The sequence below is a fragment of the Punica granatum genome, chromosome 2 (assembly GCF_007655135.1).
Source record: "Punica granatum isolate Tunisia-2019 chromosome 2, ASM765513v2, whole genome shotgun sequence".
NCBI lineage: Eukaryota > Viridiplantae > Streptophyta > Magnoliopsida > Myrtales > Lythraceae > Punica > Punica granatum.
This window is the reverse complement of record NC_045128.1, coordinates 36507747-36527419: the sequence shown is the minus strand read 5'-3', so window position 1 is coordinate 36527419 and position 19673 is coordinate 36507747. Positions and strand designations below refer to the sequence as shown.

The window sequence follows — 19673 nt, the reverse complement described above, 5'->3', positions numbered from 1 at the left end:
GGCTCTGTTGGACTGGGCGAAGGATGGGCCGATCTGGGCTCCGCTGGACAGGACGGTGGATGGGCTGAGTTGGCATATGTTGAACCGGACGATAGAAAGGGCTGAACTGGCCTCTGTTGGATTGAATGTCTCCCCCTGAAAACCTAGGCTTGAATTATCTAAAAATCTGACAGCCGTGTGAACTGAGCTAGATGGAGACATATTGTTGAATGGAAACTCGGTTTCACAGAAGCGTACATCTCAAGAAACAGAAGTCTCACGATTCTCCAAGTCATATACTTTCCAACCCTTCTTTCCAAATGTATATCTAATGAAAATGCACCGTCGTGATCGTGGTCCAAATTTATCCTTGAGATGAGGATTAAGATGTGCATAACAGAGACATTCGAAAACACGAATATGTCGATAATATGGTTTCTTACGAAAAAGAAGTTCAAACGGTGTCTTGCCTGACAAAATGTTTGAAGGTGTGAGATTAATGAGATGTGGCACCGCGGAAACACATTCTCCCTAAAAATCTATAGGAAGTGAAGCTTGAAACATCAGAGCCCAAGCTACATTGAGAATGCGACGGTGCTTGCACTCAACCCTTCCATTTTGTTGAGGGGTGTCATTGCACGAAGTTCGATGGAAGATGCCGTTATCAGAGAAATATTCTTGAACAACTCGGCTCATGAATTCTGACCCATTATCGCTTCTCACTGTTTTCACCGTCCGATCAAACTGATTCCTGACCAGCTTGCAAAAATTGATCAGGAAACCTTGTGCCTCCGATTTGTCCCGTAAAAGATAAACTCATACAGCACGACTATAATCATCTACAATTGTTAAGAAGTATCAGGCACCAGAAATAGATGAGACCTTATAAGGTCCCCATATGTCACAATGAACCAGTTGAAACGGGAAAGAAGCTTTGTTTGAACTAATTGGAAAACTAGAACGTGTTTGTTTCGCTCGGCAACACACGTCACATAGTTTATTGTCTGAACCATAAATAGAAATAGCATCATTCTCAAACTTAATGCTTGTGCCAAAGATCTTCACTATCTGCTCTCATTGCCCGTAGTCTCTGAATGGATGAAGATACTCGTCGTAGAAGCCAGACCACCCCGTGAAACTCACCCACTCCAATCGTTCTCCCCGATGTGCAGTCTCGAATCAAATAAAGACCAGAGATGTAGTGTATACTACAATTAAGTTCCCGAACTAATTGAGCCACAAATAGTAAATTACAAGTAAAATCTAGCACATAAAGGACATTCTGAAGAATCAAATTGGCTCCAAATGAAACTTTGCCCATAAAGGTAGCTTTCGTTGTCCCATTCGGGATATGAGTAGTGGGACCATCATTAATAGGAATGACATCAAAAAGACTAGCCAAGCTACCAGTCATTTGTCGTAAAGCTCCCGAATCAATAATTCAATTAAATTCTGAAGAAACGGGCACAAAATTCTCACCACTTAATCGATTTATCTCACTATCATCGCGAGAAACCATGGAAACAAGCTGCTGTAACTGAGCCTCGGATAAATGGGCCAGGTTATTTAAATCCGCGGGCTGCTCTATATGGGCCTGGGCTGCAGTGTAATTCCCTGGGCCAGGATTAAAAAACTGGTGAGAAGATTGATTGGGCTTCCATTGCCCACGATTGAATTGGGCTGATCTCGTCTGGGATGGGCCGACTGTGTATGGGCCTCCAGATTGAGATTGACTGAAGCTTCCCCCACGCTGCTGCGGAGGGAACGATGACAGCGAACTCCTTCCTCCTCCCTGCCGAAACTGCCCCGATGAGCTGCCCTTCGAGTTCCTCTGGTTCGTCTGCTCAGAGTTTGGGTATACATGTAGCTGATAGCAGGTGGCCCGATAATGGCCGTTTCGCCCACAGAAGTCGCAGAAAGGACGGCCCCGAGGCTTGAAATCGCCTCTGTTGAAGCCGAAATTAGGGTTAGCGCTGCCCCCAGTTTCAGTACTGATTTTGGCCGCAAAACCGATCGCCTCCGTGTTAGAATTTCTGCCCTGGGTGATAAGGCGCTGAGCTTCATCATGTGCGGCCATGGAGTGGGCTCTATTTGCATTCGGTAAGGGGTCCATGCTTAGAATCTGTGAACGAATTGTCGAGAACTCGCCCGATGAGGAACTGATGTGTTTTCTCTCTTTCTTTGTGAGCAGCGAGTTGAATTCCGGCATTACAAGTACAAGCCGGCAAATCAAGGTATAAGTCTAATTCGTCCCAAAGAGACTTTAATTTCGAAAATTACTCAGAGACTGTCCTCTTTTCTTGTCTGAGTAGGTAATTATCTGTCTTCAATTGATGAATCCTTATTTCATTGCCCTGAGAAAAACGGATCGTCCCAGAGCACTTTTGCGTTCCTTGCCCCTGCAACTGAGTTTCGCAAATCTTCATCATCCAAGTGATTAAAAATCCACGAGACTAACATTGAATTACATGTCACCCACTGCTCATGATAGGCTTCTCCTTCTGCCGGTTGTGCTATTTTGCCTTCGATGAAACTGAGCTTGTTCTTAGCCTGAAGTGTCGTTTGAATTGCTTGAGACCAAGTATTGTAATTCCTGCCATTGAGTTTGCAGGAAATAAGTTGAGTACCAGGGCCATCAGAAGGAGTGAAGACATAGACGAGCGGTACGCCTCCACCCGAAGTATTCTGGTCTGCAGCTTTCAACATGATGATAACTCAGAGAGAACGTGGAAAAATGAGAGGAAAAAAAAAGAAGAGAAATTTATGGGATAGATCAGAAACGTGAAGGATGACTCCCAGCAAGAGTCTCTTGCAGATGAAGCTCGACTATACTAGCCGACAAAGAGATGAGTCGGCTGGCCTCAAGACCACTGCTCTGATACCATGTCAAGATCGGAATTTGGCGAGAAGAAGATACCTCGTTTCATTCATCTAAAAGGGTATGTATACAACCAAGTTCGATAAATAAAAGGAAAGCAAATATCTATGGCTAAACTTGGATATCCTAAGAATGGCATACAGGGATATATACATAAGTTACAATGGAAGGTACATCTTTCCATAATATGCGGTCATGAGCCCTACAACTAGCTCACGGCCCCGAGTGCTCAGGACCGTGAGCCCTAATTCCCCAGCAAGCTCTCTCTCTCTCTATATATATATTTTGTGTGTGTGTGTGTGTATAATTATGACAAAAATGCTAAATCATCTTGATTGGTGTGCATAAAAATCCTCCTAATTTAAAATCCTATCTACATCTATTGAATAGTCCTTGAATATTGTATAGTTGCAACTCATGTTATTATGAGTGGAATTTTGAATTAAGGAAGGATTTTTTTTTTTGAGTAATAGGAGGACTTTTAGATTAATTTATTAAGAGGATATAACAACACTCTTATTTTCAATATTAGTATAGGACCGACATTTTGGTATTTAGAATAGTTGTGGTTTTAATGCATCCATAGTTTATTCCGATCAAATTGAAAAAGTTTCATCAATATTTTAATTCGATTTCCTATCAATCCTCATTAATTACTGTCTGTTGGATATACCTTCCAGTACTAATTGCTTTCCAATAATCCAGATGTAATGTCGGTACATGTTACATTGAAGATCTGGTAGAAAATATCTTCATATTTTATTTTTCGAAATTAATCTGCATGAAGAGGTAATTTGTCATTTATTTCAAGCTAGTTATAGCTGCGATATATGGAAAATAATGATTTGCTAGCAAGCAAACTCTGACTGAACATTCGAGTTTTTCACATAGAGATTCCAAACTAGATTACCCGAAAAGATAAAGAACCAAGAAAAGCCATTCAAACTGCAAAGTTCTCTTCTTATATACTCAACACTCTTAAGGAAGAGCACAAAATACAACCAGAATAAAGCAGATAAAAGCTAGAACAAACATTATTGCAGAAGGAAAAAGCAAAAAGGACACTACTCAGAGATTCTTTATTTCTCATTAATGTCAGTACATTTTACATTGAAGATCTGGTAGAAAATATCTTCATATTTTATTTTTCGAAATTAATCTGCATGAAGAGGTAATTTGTCATTTATTTCAAGCAAGTTATAGCTGCGATATATGGAAAATAACGATTTGCTAGCAAGCAAACTCTGACTGAACAATCGAGTTTTTCACATAGAGATTCCAAACTAGATTACCCGAAAAGATAAAGAACCAAGAAAAGCCATTCAAACTACAAATTTCTCTTCTTATATACTCAACACTCGAAAGGAAGAGCACAAAATATAACCAGAATAAAGCAGATAAAAGCTAGAAGAAACATTATTGCACAAGGAAAAAGCGAAAAGGACACTACTTAGAGATTCTTTATTTCTCATTAAGACTTATTCCACATTATTTTTTCCCCTCGATTACTGACAAAGGTACATGGTGTTATAAAGAGATATATTGGAATGCAAATATAAAAGAGTACGGGAAGTATTAGTGGGAATAAACCTAAATCTTCTGTTGATAGGTCGAGAGCGATGTTAATGCACCAAACCACCTTTCTCTTCAATAGTCTTTTTCTGTTTCCCACTTCTTTTCAATTTTCAGACATACATTGATAATTTTTCTTTTTCTTTTTCTTTTTCTTTTTTTTGGGGTTAGAACAGGGGTCCATTAGCCTAGAAGGAGATACTAGATAGTGAGATATGGAAATAAAGGGTATGGATGGCATACTAGTGAAAATTGGATGTTAGGCTAAGGAAATTGGTTAGTTTAAATGATTTGATACTTATTCTTCTTAAGTAAAATCTTAAGTTTGAATCTTACGAATAGAAAAAAATCCTTAATCGGCAAAGTTTTATTCCTTAATGGGCCAACCAAACTCGGAAATTGAATATGAGACGAAATGGAATATGCTGCAATCAAAGGCACTATACAATCAAAATAAATTACTACAATTCCTAGTACATTACTTAAATTTGTAGTAAATTACTACTAGAATAAGTAAGTTCCACTCATAAAAAAGAAAGAGAAAGTAAGTTGCATAAATTTCGAAGCAAATTACACAAATTTCGAATTGAACTATTCAAATTTTGAAATAAAATGCCCAAATTTTGAAGAACTTTACTTAGTTCTTTAGTAAAATACTTATAATTTTCACTTATACTTTTAGTAATTTACTTGATGATATAACAAAATCAAATTTATTGATTGCGCTATAAAATTCCCCGCGTGAGACCTTTTGATTTTAAGTAAAGGAAGATGCCACTACACCAACCCTTTTTTAATAATATTCACTTTTAATCACCACATTTGCTTTTGTTTGGGATCGGAGTATACAAATTTAATGTTCCATAAGAAAAATCGTGAGCCTAACTTAAACCACATCCCTGATGGATTCTTTCCTCACCTACACATCATCAACATCAAGAACTACACCTCCTTCAACTGCATCATATTCTTCACTCATTTCAGTGATAATCCTCTCTTGCTATCTCTTTGTCGTCCCGATTGTATCTCAGAAAACGCATTGCAGAACTGCCTGTGGCGATATACCCATCAACTATCCCTTTGGGATCGATGACGGTTGTGGAAGCCCGTACTACCGCCGCCTCCTCATATGCTCAGAGACGGGCACTCTCGAGCTGCGCACCCCATCAGGGCGGTATCCGGTCCATAACATAAGCTATGCGGACCCGCACCTCCTTGTGACCGACCCATACATGTGGAACTGCCAGGACATGGACCATTTCCGGCCCACCCGAGCCTTCAGCCTTGACACGAGCACACACCTCTCCCTCTCCCCTCAGAATGACTACTTATTTTTCAATTGTAGTGAGAAGGATGTGATCATAGAGCCGAAGCCCATATTCTGCGAGCGCTTCCCTGATCGGTGCGACTCCTCATGTGACAGCTCGAGTTATCTATGCAGGCACCTGCCTGAATGTTCATCAGCATTACGGGAGAGCTCCTGCTGCTCTTATTATCCGAAAGCAACAGAATCCTTAAGGATGATGCTCAGGTAATGTTGTCATCTACAGTTGAGTTCTTCGTAACACAGAGAGTCGAGATATATGTTTTTATGTTACGGACATTGCAGTAACATATAATATCCTGGATGACTACTTATAAAATAAGAATTTGTGTAATTTTCTGCGCATATAAATTTCCAAGGCACTGCACAAGTTACACGAGTGTGTACTGGAGGAATGTCGGGACGAGCGAGTATGATCAGGTGGCTGAGTATGGCATTCGGGTCGATTTTGATATTCCGGTGACTACGCATTGCCTTCAGTGTCAGGATACTCTAAAGGGAGGTGGAACCTGCGGTTTTGATCCCCAAACTGAGAATTTCCTCTGCCTCTGTGGTGAGAAGAATGTCACTTCTTATTGCAAAGGTATGTTTTGTTGATTCTGATTAAAATGTAAGCATTTATGTAGCTGACTTATGGGACCGCATTGCCCGATTTTGGTTCCTTCCCAAGTACTTGTATATGCAAAACAGATTTGATAACATTCTTAAGTCCGACCCTTGGTTTCCCAATCAAAAAACGGTTAATAAGAGTAGTTCCATCTCGAGTCAAAGATTTTTAATCCTTTACTGATAGCTCTCAATGTCGGTTGAAATGAGATGAAGCTACGATTGCACAATGTTTGAGACCATTTAGAACAGGTGCAGTTGTTCTTTGTCTAAAAATTTGACATTGCATCGAAGTCTTTATTTTGGCCAGACACTGTGTCAAAGTTGGGTTTCAGTCCCTACTATCCATGCACAGCCTCTGTCCGATCAGTTCCATGCATCGAGTGCTTGTCAGTTACCCAACAAACATTCCTCAAGCAAGGTTGATCTCTTGATACGATTTAGACGGTGCCGCAACTGTAAAACTTTCACGACAACACGTTTCACATAACTAACACATCCCAAGTTGTTAACTTGTGTAACTGTGTCAAGAGGCAAATGCTTTCTTCCTAATCGGTTCAGACAATTCTCTGCAGATTACGGAACTTCCGGGCACAGCAGTGCTGGAGTCATTGCAGGTAAACAAAGGAATTAATTTGTATCAGAATGAGGTTTTCAATATGATATGTGGATCTTCATCATCTGCAATTTGATCTGTTTTGGTTGGTTAATTGTTTGTTTGGGTGGGCGCACTGCAGGGACAGTGACCGGGGTGACAGCAGCAGCAGCGATAGGAGTTGGGGCTGGGATTTGGTTCTTCAAGAAAGTGAGGGCTAAAGCACCTGTCACCTGTGGGGTCCAAACCAATGAGAATCGCCTCTTTTAAAAGGAGAAAAAAAAAGTTCGAACAACTCATTTATTTTAACCAAAAAAAAAAAAAAAAAAAGATGCCTTGTAGTAAGTGCATCATTTCTTTGATATGCTTTTCTTGGCTGTAGGGTTGGCCTTTTCTCTGCTTTAATTTGAAGCTGATTTTGATAATTTGTTTGGTTATCCATAATTATTTTATATATAATACAAGATAGAGAACCTCACAATTTTACTTTTACAGTGGCCTGTCAATTTTTCTCTTTGCCGCCAATGATGGGAGGCGTTTGTAGAGAGAACAGGACTATATAAAATAGTAAAATTCATTAGACATCGCATCCCATCCAATCCCATCCCGATCAATAATGCTATCATATCCTGATTCATGTACACCTAGAGTAGAATTTACTTCCAAAATAAATGTAAAGTAGAATTCATTTGGTGCGGCCTAACGTTACAGTAGAGTTCTATTTTCGAGACAAATGTAAATGGAAAGCAGCTCTCTTATTGAACAAATTACACCCGGTACAGGTATGGGCTCGAGCAACCGAAACCAAAAGGAGGGAGTATCAAGGCTTGCCTTCCTCTTAACGTTGGATAGGTTTATGCCGATTCATTCAACGACAAAACCGAGTTTAAAAGATGTCAGTGATGGGCTCTAGCAAGAACCTCTCCATTTGCTTAGCCCTAGTCTTGATGGACATGTCGAAAACCTTCTGTGAGAATTCCACCACAAGCCCACCAAGGATGCTGGGATCAATCTGTTAAGAGATAGAGACTACTAGATTCACCAGCATTCACAACAAGCGGAAACTGAATCCTTTGACATTGAAACTGATACAAAGCGAGTGCCAGGCAGCGTACCTTCTGCTGGATCTTTACTTTCTTCCCTTTCCCAATTATATCTTGGAGTGTCTTCTTCAGCTCTTTCTCCTCTTCAGGTGGCAGGTGCTATAAAGAGACGAACAATCAGAAAAGAACATAAGAAAGGCTTCATTCAAAGGCTTTCTGCACTGAGGATCACCTCAAAGAAAGATGAATTTGTTTCTTTGACCACAAATAGAAAGATGTATTAATAAGTAGAGGTGGAACTTAATTGCATTTGTCGACATGTCATGCTTCTGAAACTTTTTCTGTGCATTTTGTGGCGCCATATCAATGAAACTCTCTTATTTATTATTAAAAAGGTAAAAGAGAATTAAGAAATCAATACGTGACAGGCCCCAAAAAATGCTATACAATAACAATGAAGGTCAATTCATAATCTGCAAACGTCTTACGCAGATGCATCATATCATGATCTATTTGTCATTTTTCATTAGAAACATTTGAATCAAACATAAATATTAAACATCCTGTTCTAATCTGAAATTAGGAGCATCCCAAGCAAGGAGGAAAAACTCACAATGACACTAGTCATAGTGACATTGACTTCTCCTTTATGTGCCATGGTCAACTAGATGAACCTCTTTGTGATGCTCTCTATGTTTCTGAGCCTCCCATTCTCAGCCAATACAACTAGAAAAATGAATAAAGATCAGGGACTAAGCACAAACAGTACTTGATTTAAGCTGAAAAATAAATCAGGGGAGTTGAAATAGTCAGCCTGATAACTAACAGACTAGCTAGAATCAAAGATGCAACACGTAACATCTGGACAATAGTGATAGACAAGCCAAAAAAGACATATCAAAAGAGAAGCAGCATATCATACCCAAGAAATTCCTAGTGATGTCTGAAAGTTTAGCTTCATCACAAATGGCATTGATGGCCTTCAATCTGACTTCTTTGGGCACCGACAAGTCTTTCATAAACTGTCCAAAGGTAGTACTTCTTTTGGAAGCCTCGACAAGGTCAAGAAGCTCTGACTCAACCTTGTCGAAAGCATTGGCTTTGACTGCTGAAAGTTACAATGCAGAAGCATAATTTCCAGTGCCACCAAATAGAGCTAGAGGTACCTGTAAATGTAATACTCAACAGATTACAAAAATGGAGAATCTCAAATTTTCAATCACTTATTTCTGTCCTTCACACAAGAAGATTACCATTTGATGGTTTTCAGGATAGAGAGTGTGTCTAGTAGCACAGAGCACATTACAACATTGTTTCATCAGAAAACTATGTGCGATAATGTATTAGCATTAGCACCTAAACAATGTACGCTTCCTCACTCCATGGAAGTTTCAACTGAGTCAGGCATTGTTCAATCAAGTATAGCCTTTATCTTGAAGTCAGCCATTGTTCAATCAAGTATGGCCTTTATCTTGAACATCGAAGACACCCCTTTCTTTTCCATTATGTTCTCACTTAACCATTCCGACATAATAAGTTTGATACCCTTCTTCAGGATAAATCCTTAGGAGACCAAATGCATAATTTTGCTAGCAGATACAAATCGAGACACTCAATTTCAGCTTTAACAATTTGGAGGATGCCGAATCATATTACCTTTACATTTTCAGCCTTTGAGGTTGATGATGAAGTAGCATAATTTCTTGAACACTGCAAAATTCAAACAACAAGATAGCATGTCAACTTACCAAAAAAGGCGGAAAATCACATGGCTACACGACAAGTATTTCGGCATAAAGGTGCAAACATTTGATTAAGCTAGTCGACTAAGCTCATCAATTGTATCTAGTTCTAAACCCTTTGCAATGCCCCATTGCATCAGAAGTCAAGCTCTGAGAATTGAGAAATGAAACCGATTAAGAGTCAATCTTATGATCATGGCACCAGTGCAGTAGTTACCTCAGATGCGGAGAAGGCAGGGCAGAGCAGCGACTGCTGGACTATTGTGGACCTTTGAGCGGACAGAGGATCGGCTGTGGCGATAAACCGTTTGAGGAGGGGAAGTCTCGATCTGATGCGCCCTGCCATTGCCTAGTCTCTCAGCGGTGGAGCAGGAGGTTAGAACAGCAGCCGGTCGCGTTGGGCTTGGAGCAGAAGCTGGTCGCGGTGGCGCCGGAAGGAGCAGCACGTCGCGCCGGTAAAGGAAGGGCTGGCCAGAGAGTGACGACGGCGAGAAGTGAGAGATGACAGGAAAAGAGTCGGGTGGAGGGGAGGAAGAGTTGAACCGGTTCCAATTCCGATCTTGGTATCCCGTACCATTAAATCCGAACCGGAATCCGGACCGGATCTGAACCAAATTAAACCGATTCATCGATATCCTACCCGGACTAGGGATGACACTTGGTAGAGTCTGGTACCGCAATATTCTTATACCCATTTCCGTTAATTAAAGTTAATCTCAAAATTTTCCGAACTCATTAAGATTTTAAAGAAAAATTCTAAAACCCGTCAAAACTAATTTAATGAGTGCCCACTGAAAAATGTTTTTCACTTGTTAATATGTTTGACTAAATAAAGTCCCTATAAACTTATCATTTTATCTGTAAAAATACAATAAATAATCCAAGATAACAAAAATATACAAATATTAAGATATAAATGCCATGCGAGTAACTGTTCTAGAAAAATAAACAATACTTACATAAGTTAATAGTATGAACGTGAAAAATTACAACACTTAAAATTCATGACATGTTCGAGAAAATTAGACCATAACACTTCGAAGTGAGTAACGTTAAAGAAGCTTATTTTGTAAATGTCGGTAATATGAAGCGCAATGAACTAACTTCACATTTAGCAGGTTCGGGGGTTTTGAGATAAAATGTTAAATCCATCCTAAACCTTACGGGGTTTTGATATCAAATTTCAAACCCTTTCTGTGACCGAGTAAATTTCGTTAATCATCTATCAGGATATGAGATGGGTGGAATACCCGTTTACAAAATCCTGCCATCCCTAACCTAGATCTATCCGATTTTTGATATGATTACTACTCGAAACCTACCGTAACGGTAGGTTTCAATTGATTCTAGATCTATCAATTAATGGTGCATTAAACGTAAATAAATCAAAACGAAGACGGCCAAGGCACTGCACATTTTCCGTATATGTGATTTTTAATCTCATGTGACGAAGTAATAATTTAAAAAGATGTTAATGAAAATGAGTTTTGAAATTGAGAACACTACTTAGCTGAACAGTTCAGCTGGTTTGATCATCTCTATTGAACGGCATTTTGAACCTATTTTCTCTTGCCGTGGCCGAAAATTTACTTAGAATTGGGCTCCTCTCTCCTCTGGCTATTGGTCTCTCTCTTCTCCCCCTTAGCAAAATATTGGTCGCTGAATTGCACCCTTAAAAGGAAATTCCTAAATTTATAGAACTGCATGAATCGATCTGTAATTTATCCGGACCCATGAAGGGAGGTGGCCTGTTTAGCAGCCTAAAGCCGAACAACAGCTCTCATTGAGAGCCTACTAGCGTTTAACGAGCACCGATTGGAGCTAGTCTCCACCCAATCAGCAATCCCGTCTTCTTTGGTCAAACCTCAGAGAGACTCCAAAACAACTTCCTCTTCAGATTCGGCCGGTAGGGTGTGGGTGGATTTGAAATTTAATCATTACTTAATTACCATTATATATATATATATATATACACACACGCACGCGCAATATAATAAGATATTGTGTATATTATATATATATATGAATAGTCTGAAATGACAAACCAAACTCTCTCCTCTCATTCCTTCAATAAAGAGGAGAGAGAGAGAAAAAGAGTTGAGTTTTATAGAAATTTGTACTAGGATGTCACCCGCGTAATGCCGTGGATAGAAAAAAAATAATTTTAATTTTCAATAATTTAATTGGAAAATCACTACCACATGATATATTTTAAGGCTGCTACAGACGTACACGCTTGTTGGTTTTGCTAATTATTAATGACCAAAGTCAGCAATTGGATGCATTTATAAAGGTCAAATTATTGTTGTTATAATCGAAATCCACTTTCTGACATAGCTTCATCTCCTTGTCTTTCTGTTTCTGACAAAAATAGATATATTTAGTAAAGTCTTATCATATCGGCATGTTCATTTAATCAGTTTGGATGCATAATAATAAAGTCAAATCGAGATATATACAAGGGAAATGGAAGATACCACTTGTATTGAGTTTCGTGATAATAAGCGAAGGTCATTATCATGCACGACAGCCATATATTTAATGGCTGACCAACAATAGTTAGCTTAACCGAACCGAATTGGCAGGCGGTAGCATTACCGGGGCCCGCCACAAAACTGCCTCTGTCTTTGCTGGTTGCCATATTTAGTATTTACGTCCATTTGTGGTTTTTGATAATTACAGCATACGGTTTTGCATGAAAAGTTGCATACTGCAAATTATAGCAGACCTACATAGGGGAAGTTGAAAATGTGCATACACGGAAGCATGTGAACCCGTTTTCGTAGACGGGAATTGTTATCCATCATTAATCCACCAGAGGGATTTATATGGTTTTATGAGATGAAGAAGAAAAAGGGAAAAAGCCAAGCAGCTTTTAATTTAATTTCTTATCAGCCTTTTACGTTCAATAAAAAATCAAGCTGCTGAGCTGAAATTGAAAACGAAGGAGAAGAGAGAATAAAATATGTATATGTATATACATATACATAAATATGTATCTTCATAAATAATTTTAATTTTATACTGGAGCAACACCCACTGTAATACCGCACACACTTTAGCCTCATATATTCCTTGTCCTTGGCTGGCCGCGGCTCGCAAGGGCTTTTGCTTTGTTGCTGAGTTGGTTCCCCCCGCTATTGTCAGTGCTTCCCAGCGAGAACTACACTCGGAGGATGTGGATGGTGATAGTATGTGGCCACCGCCACCTTCCTCCCAATCGGCATTCTCGGCGAGGTCTTGGAGAAGGCTCCAATGATCCAATCTCTAGTTCGGCTCGTCGCTACTGGGCGGTTGTTGATATTCATCAGTTTCACCTCTAGTTGGATTTACGATCGTCGTGCAATCTACTGCACTTAAGTTGTTATGGATCAAACTATCTTGGGACCAGATTGTAATAAAGAAGGAATACTGGGGGAAAGTGTGAGAAATAGATAACTAGTTGGAGTACTTTTAATTGTTCAGACTTAGTTAGTTACGCAAGTGGAGGTGATTGTGCGATGGTATCATCAGCCCACACATAAAAGGGCTTCTGATGTAAGAGGCAGATATCCATATATGAGAAAACTCTGAAAATTAATTATTGTCCTTGGTCTCTTTCTCTCGCCCTCTATTTGAGATTTCTCCTCCTATTTCCCTACCTCTCTGGATATGCCTACCCTCTTTTCAGTTTAGTTCATAACAATTTGCAGCACAAAAGGTTGATCTAATGATTAAACGAGGTCGAGACGGATCTCAAGGGAGTAGCAGTAAGAATTACACTCAGAATTTCCAGCGGAATAGACTACTTGATCAATCATGCTTTCATTCTTCACCATTAGTTTCAACTCAGCCACGCAGTATTGTTCTCCATTAGCCTCAAGTCAGCCATGCAATATATTGATATTAGTCAAGTGTCAGTCCAGTTTACCCATCATGTGCATTACAAGGAGTTCATGGAACTGAGGGGATAAGTCGAGCTAAATCTAGATATAACTCGATAGCCAAAAGAAAAGAAAAAAAGCGACAACATGTCGAACCACACAAGATTGGCCTCATTAGGCTACATCAAGTCCTACTGAGGCCTTATGTGGATGGCCCCCTGATTGCTTCTTTTCTAATGCTCAACCTTATCACTAATGAAAGAGTAGCTTGGTGATTGCCTGATCAACAACTAGATCATTCTAGCAATTTAGATGAACTCGGGAGTCACATTCTAAATTTAGGCACGGGATAGACTAGCCTAAGATTAATTCGATTTGGAAAACATGATTAATTTGTGAGAGGATTAGGAATAATCAGTTGCCTTAGGTAGCCAATTAGGGTTCAATTATAAATGGTCCTCACTAGTCGGTTGCTTAGGAATAGTATAGTCGATTTGATACATGGGGATACGTTCTCGTAACTATCAGAAGACGTGCAAGATACATATATATATATACAATAACAAATATGCAATAACATGTACACCGTAACAATAACAAATATGCAAATATGTGAGTACATACATGTATATACATATACATAAATATGTATCTTCATGAACAATTTTAGTTACATACTGCTGCAATGCCCACTACTAGGCTGCACACAATTTAGCTTATTGTCATAATCAATTTTTGATGTATGTAATTGTATGCCTCAGTTAAGCTTGCTCTAAGTAGTCTTGTAAGAATTCGTCAATATATGATTCCATGACAAGTAACTACCCTGCATCAATTAATCGGCCATCTAAATGTATTCATATATATATATATGTATATGTATGCACATACATATAGTATACAAATCATGGCATAGGACCGGAATAGTCATCTTTTCCAAATTAATTCTCACAATAGTTCTCCTCAAAAACTATTTCCAGTCCCTTAACTTTTTGATTTGTTTCATTTAAATCCATCTTTAATTAAGGTCCTTTATTTATTAGAATGAATGAAAATTTGGATTGACCGCTATAGCATAAACTTTATTAGATCGATTATTTAATTCTTAATTTGATGTGTATTATTTTCCATGGATGCAAGTACCAATGCTAGCATGGCTTGTTCCTTTTTGTAAACATGGCGATCCTAGTAATTCTTGAGATTCTTGAGATTTGTGTACGTGCGCTTGCTTCCCTAATTTCTTTGGCTATTTTGTAAAGTCACTATTCATAAAAAAAATAGTGAAGTCACAATTATATATATATATGTTGAAAATTGAAATTCTTTGACGTTCATTAATAAAAATATAAATCAATTGTTCGAAATAAAAGTGAGCGTACTCTGTTTTTTTTCTTTTTGTCCATGCTATAGATGCACAGGTTCACATTCATATGGTAAGCACGATCGGATGTGAAGTACTAATGATAAATGTACACATGCTTATAATAAAATAATAAAAGAAAAAGACAAATGTACACGATACATAGCTATAGGCTATATATTGCTATATGTAATATAAGCATGAATTGTGCGTTGCACTTGGTAAACTTCCTCCGTGTAGGCAGAGTTTCCCCACAAATCAAGGATACTAAAATCCCATTGTGACAATGGTAAGTTGAAATCCAGAACAAGAATGATTCTGATGGTAAGACTGAAAACATCTTAAGTTTCTCACCTATATGTAATCCCGTACTTTATTAGGTAATTGAGAAGGACCAAAACAAAGAGAATGATTAGAAATGGATTAATCATGTAAAAAGACACGATCTTTGTACTTTTTTCTTAATATAGCACGACATTTAAAAAATAGTACGGAATAACACGGTCTTTTTACAACTTTTTTCTAGATATAGTATGATCTTTGAAGAATAGGAAAGAAATGCACGACATTTACAATTTTCCTAACACTATGTTTGAATAAGTTTGAGGAAGGGGTTAGGAAGGTTTCGAAGCGGGAGGGATTTAGAGGATTACGGAGATTTAGGAGGGGAAGGATTTGGAGGTTTTTTAAAAGGGTTTAAAAAATCTTGTTTGGTAAAAGGGTTTGGAGGGTTTTGGAGTTTTTCTATAATTTTATATGTAGACTATTGTGCCCTCATGATCAATCAAAGACAAAAGAAAGAAATACTAATGTTATATGCAACCAAGCTACGTACCGGATTTATTTATTTTTGGCTGAGTAAGCTACGTACCAGACAAATATTATAATTGGATCATTGTATAATTGGACCATTCTAATTAATAACTAAATTTTATAAGCATATACTTATGAAGAAAATGAACTTTTTCACCAGTAAAAAATAAAAAATAAAACAAAACGGTTGGAAATAAAAACACTCATAATAATAATAATAATAATAATAATAATAACAATAACCATAATAACCAATTAATAATGTACGCGCACACAATTTAAAATAAAGAACTGAATCATGAAAGTACACTGGTCAGAGTAGCCCGTACATATGCGAATACTTATTAAAAATAGAAGTTTTCAATCCTTCAATATTATTATGGATAGTATCCATAGATAATAGGCATCTTGTAACATATATAGTAATCATAGATATTAGTCATATAGGAATAATTAATTTCCTTTTCATGTAAAGGCTCTCGGCTTATTTATTGATTCGATCATCATCAATGAAATTAAGTTGGATTGTTCCAAACTTCTCATGGTATCAGAGCGCCTACGCTCCGAGACCGATTGAATATTTTCAATTGCAAAATGTCGGACGTCAGTGATGAAGAGAAGAGCTCAAGACAGGGCAGTAACTCATCCAAAGACAAAAAGGCAGGGGATGGCTCAGTGAGGATCACAGACGTCCCGCTGGTTTACCGACTAGCTTCATCAAACAGTACAGGAGCTCAGGTAATTGCATGCACCCTCAACGGTGATAATTACCTGACATGGTCACGGGCCATGGTTATCGTGCTTCGGGTAAGAAACAAGCTTGCCTTTATCGATGGCTCTCTCAAGAAATCGGGAGATGAAGAACCCTCAGAGAATGGTGGGAAAGATGCAACTCCACAGTTTTGGCGTGGCTCTTTAACACCATAGTCCACGGTGGCCTACGCAGTGGACGCCAAGAACTTATGGGACGACTTGAAGGAAAAGTTTTCGGAAGGGAATCAGTCTAGGGTTTTCCAAATCAAGATCGAAATTTGTCTTCTCAGACAAGAGGGATTGAGTGTACGGGAATATTTCGGCAAATTGAAGCTCCTATGGGATGAGCTAGGTTTTTACCTGGAGCATCCGGGCTGTAGTCGCGAGGCAAGCGCCACCATTACAGCACAAAGAGAAGCGGAAAAGTGCTATCAGTTCCTCATGGGACTGACCTCGGATTTTAACACGATCCGATTCACAATTCTCAACATAGAGTCGCTGCCGAATTTGAACAAGGTGTATAAAATGGTGGCGAACGAGGAACGGTAGAAGATGGTGATGAGGTTTCTAGAAGTCATGCCTGAATCGGCCATCTGTCTCGCCAAAGAAGATGCAGAGCTCGGGTGGACTGGAGGAAGCAGATGGCAGAGCTCTGCGGAAGGGAAGGGTACCTGCAGCTACTGTGGGAAGATGGGCCAAACGAAAAATACGTGTTGTGCCCTAATCGGATACCCATCTTAGCATTCTAAGTCCAAGGTGAGTGCAGAGAGAAGGCCCAGACTGATACTAGGCAAGCAGGGCAGTGGGCCACGAGGAAAGGCCCAGATTCAGCGAGGCCTAGACCGGGCAAATGTAGCCTAAGCGGTACATACATCAAGTTCACGGACTGAATGACTAGAGGCCCTGCCCGATCAACAGTTCCAACATCTATTATCCATGTTGTCACAAAACACCATCAACCCAAACCAACTCATTGGTAATGAGTTTAATTTTGTTTATTTGCAAAATGAATGGATTTTGGACACAGGTGCATCGAGGCACATGACGGGATGCCTCGAAAATTTTTCGAGAACGATTCCAATCAAAGGCGGAGCACCGGTGTATATTCCTAACGAGGGCATGGTACAGGCCACCCGAACGGGAAATGCAAAAATTGCAGGCGTGATGGAAATTACAGACGTACTTTATGTGTCGACTTTCAATTGCAATTTAATTTCCATTGCACAATTATCGAAAGAGATGAACTGTTACGTGACATTTACGGCAATCTATGCGTTATACAGGACCGCACCTCGAGGAGGACGATTGGAATGGGTGAGCTTCAAGGGGGGTCTATTATCTAAGGCGAGTGGCTACAGCACAGCAGACATGCCAGGCAGTCATAGAGGAATTTGTGGATCTATGGCATCATAGGCTTGGTCATCCATCTCGTCTGATGAAATTGAATGGTATTAATTTAGATTTCGGTGAAAGAAGTAATAAGGAGTGTGATGTATGACTTAGAGCGAAACATATATGCTCACAATTTCAATTGAGCATGAATAAAGCTGAGTGCTCATTTCAGTTAACACACTGTGATTTATGGAGGCCATATAGAGTTAAGGCCAGTTATGGAGCCCATTATTTCTTAACTATTGTGGATGATTTTAGTCGAGGTGTGCGGGTATATCTGCTGAAAGAAAAATCTGAAACTCGGCGATTTATCATTGATTTCTATAATTTTATCAAGAATCAATTAAATTGCATGATTAAGGTTCTAAGAAGTGATAATGGGATGGAGTTCTTGTCGAAGGAGATACAAGACTTTTTCTATGCACATGGCATCGTGCATCAGACGTCTTGTACAGATACACCTCAGCAAAATGGTAGAGTAGAAAGGAAGCATCGGCACATTCTCAACGTTGCAGGGGCACTCATATTCCAAGGCTCATTACCGACACGGTTCTGGGGGGAGTTTGTCTCGACAGCTGTTCACTTGATTAATATCACTCCGACGCTATTGCTCGATAACAAAAGTCCACATGAGGTACTTTTTGGTAAATCATCTAATTACTCGAATTTACGAGTTTTTGGGTCGTTATGTTATGCACATACGCGAACCAAGGATAAGTTTGAACCTAGGTCTCGCAAATGTGTTTTTATCGGATATCCTCACGGGAAGAAGGGATGGAGACTTTATGATCTGAATAATAGGCAAATGTTGGTATCGAGGGATGTTCAGTTTTGCCAGACAATTTTTCCTTTTGCCACGGAAAATGAGGAATCGAGACAACAAGGAAAATGGAGCCCATTATTTCTGGTTGGAGCTTAGCCCATGAGTCCACGGAGGCAGACTGAAGAATCCGGGCCCAACTCCTGAGATGGGTCAGCAAGGAGGCAATCCAACTTGGAGGAATAGCCCAACCCAACTCGGCAACTAAAGCCAAGCCCGAAGGCAAAGGAGAGGCCCAGAGATGGAGATGGGTCCAGTTCAGCTCAACAGGCTCTAGAAAAATATCATGCGGTAGGCCGATAAGCAAAGGAGAGTAAGGGGCCCACGTAGTTTTCTTAACCGGGCCGAACAAGGGATAATGCGGGCCGAACTCTAGAGGAAAGAGAGAATATTTCTGGGTCGAATGAAGACAGGGGTCGAAATCTAGAAGTAAAGGGGAGTGATTCTGAACTGGGCCGCATTTTTTTGGAAAAAATGAATGTTAATTTGGAGACAATTGAAGAAGATAAAAGTAATGAGATGGTTTTGCGGCGATCTGAATGGGTTTCTAATCGTTCCAAACACTTCAAGGACTACATTGTTCATACTGCTCGCGATAAGACCCCTTTCCTCGGACTCCTCAAGTATGTCTTATCCCATTGAGAGGTATATTGATTATTCCAATATTTCTAATCATCACAAGGCATATCTAGTTGCAATTGACTCTGATACAGAGCCTACATCTTATCGAGAAGCTATCTGAGATCAGAGACGGAGGAAGGCAATTGCAGAAGAAATTCATGCCCTCGAGGTAAATAAGACCTGAACAATTGAACAACTTCCTACTGGTAAACGCCCTATTGGTTGCAAATGGGTGTTTAGGTAAAGCGCCGAGCGGATGGAAGTGTGGAGTGCTATAAGGCTTGGCTGGTTGCGAAGGGCTTCACCCAGGTC

General features: G+C 39.4%; 1 protein-coding gene and 1 pseudogene across 2 annotated transcripts; one reads left to right on the top strand and one right to left on the bottom strand.

Annotated features, from left to right (window-relative positions):
• Positions 1-2779: 2779 nt before the first annotated feature.
• LOC116193471 lies at positions 2780-7446 on the top strand. Of its 2 annotated transcripts, XM_031522180.1 has the most exons (5): positions 2780-2918; positions 5475-5960; positions 6113-6336; positions 6935-6976; positions 7097-7446. In XM_031522180.1, the coding sequence occupies exons 1-5, from the start codon at positions 2863-2865 to the stop codon at positions 7222-7224; spliced, it is 936 nt and encodes a 311-aa protein (XP_031378040.1). In that variant the 5' UTR covers positions 2780-2862; the 3' UTR covers positions 7225-7446. The 2 variants fall into 2 exon arrangements, with proteins under 2 accessions (XP_031378040.1, XP_031378039.1); XM_031522179.1 differs by lacking the exon at positions 2780-2918 and having other exon boundaries at positions 3218-5960.
• A 97-nt stretch (positions 7447-7543) lies between these two features.
• On the bottom strand, positions 7544-10450 carry LOC116193472 (annotated as a pseudogene).
• Between the last annotated feature and the right edge of the window lie 9223 nt (positions 10451-19673).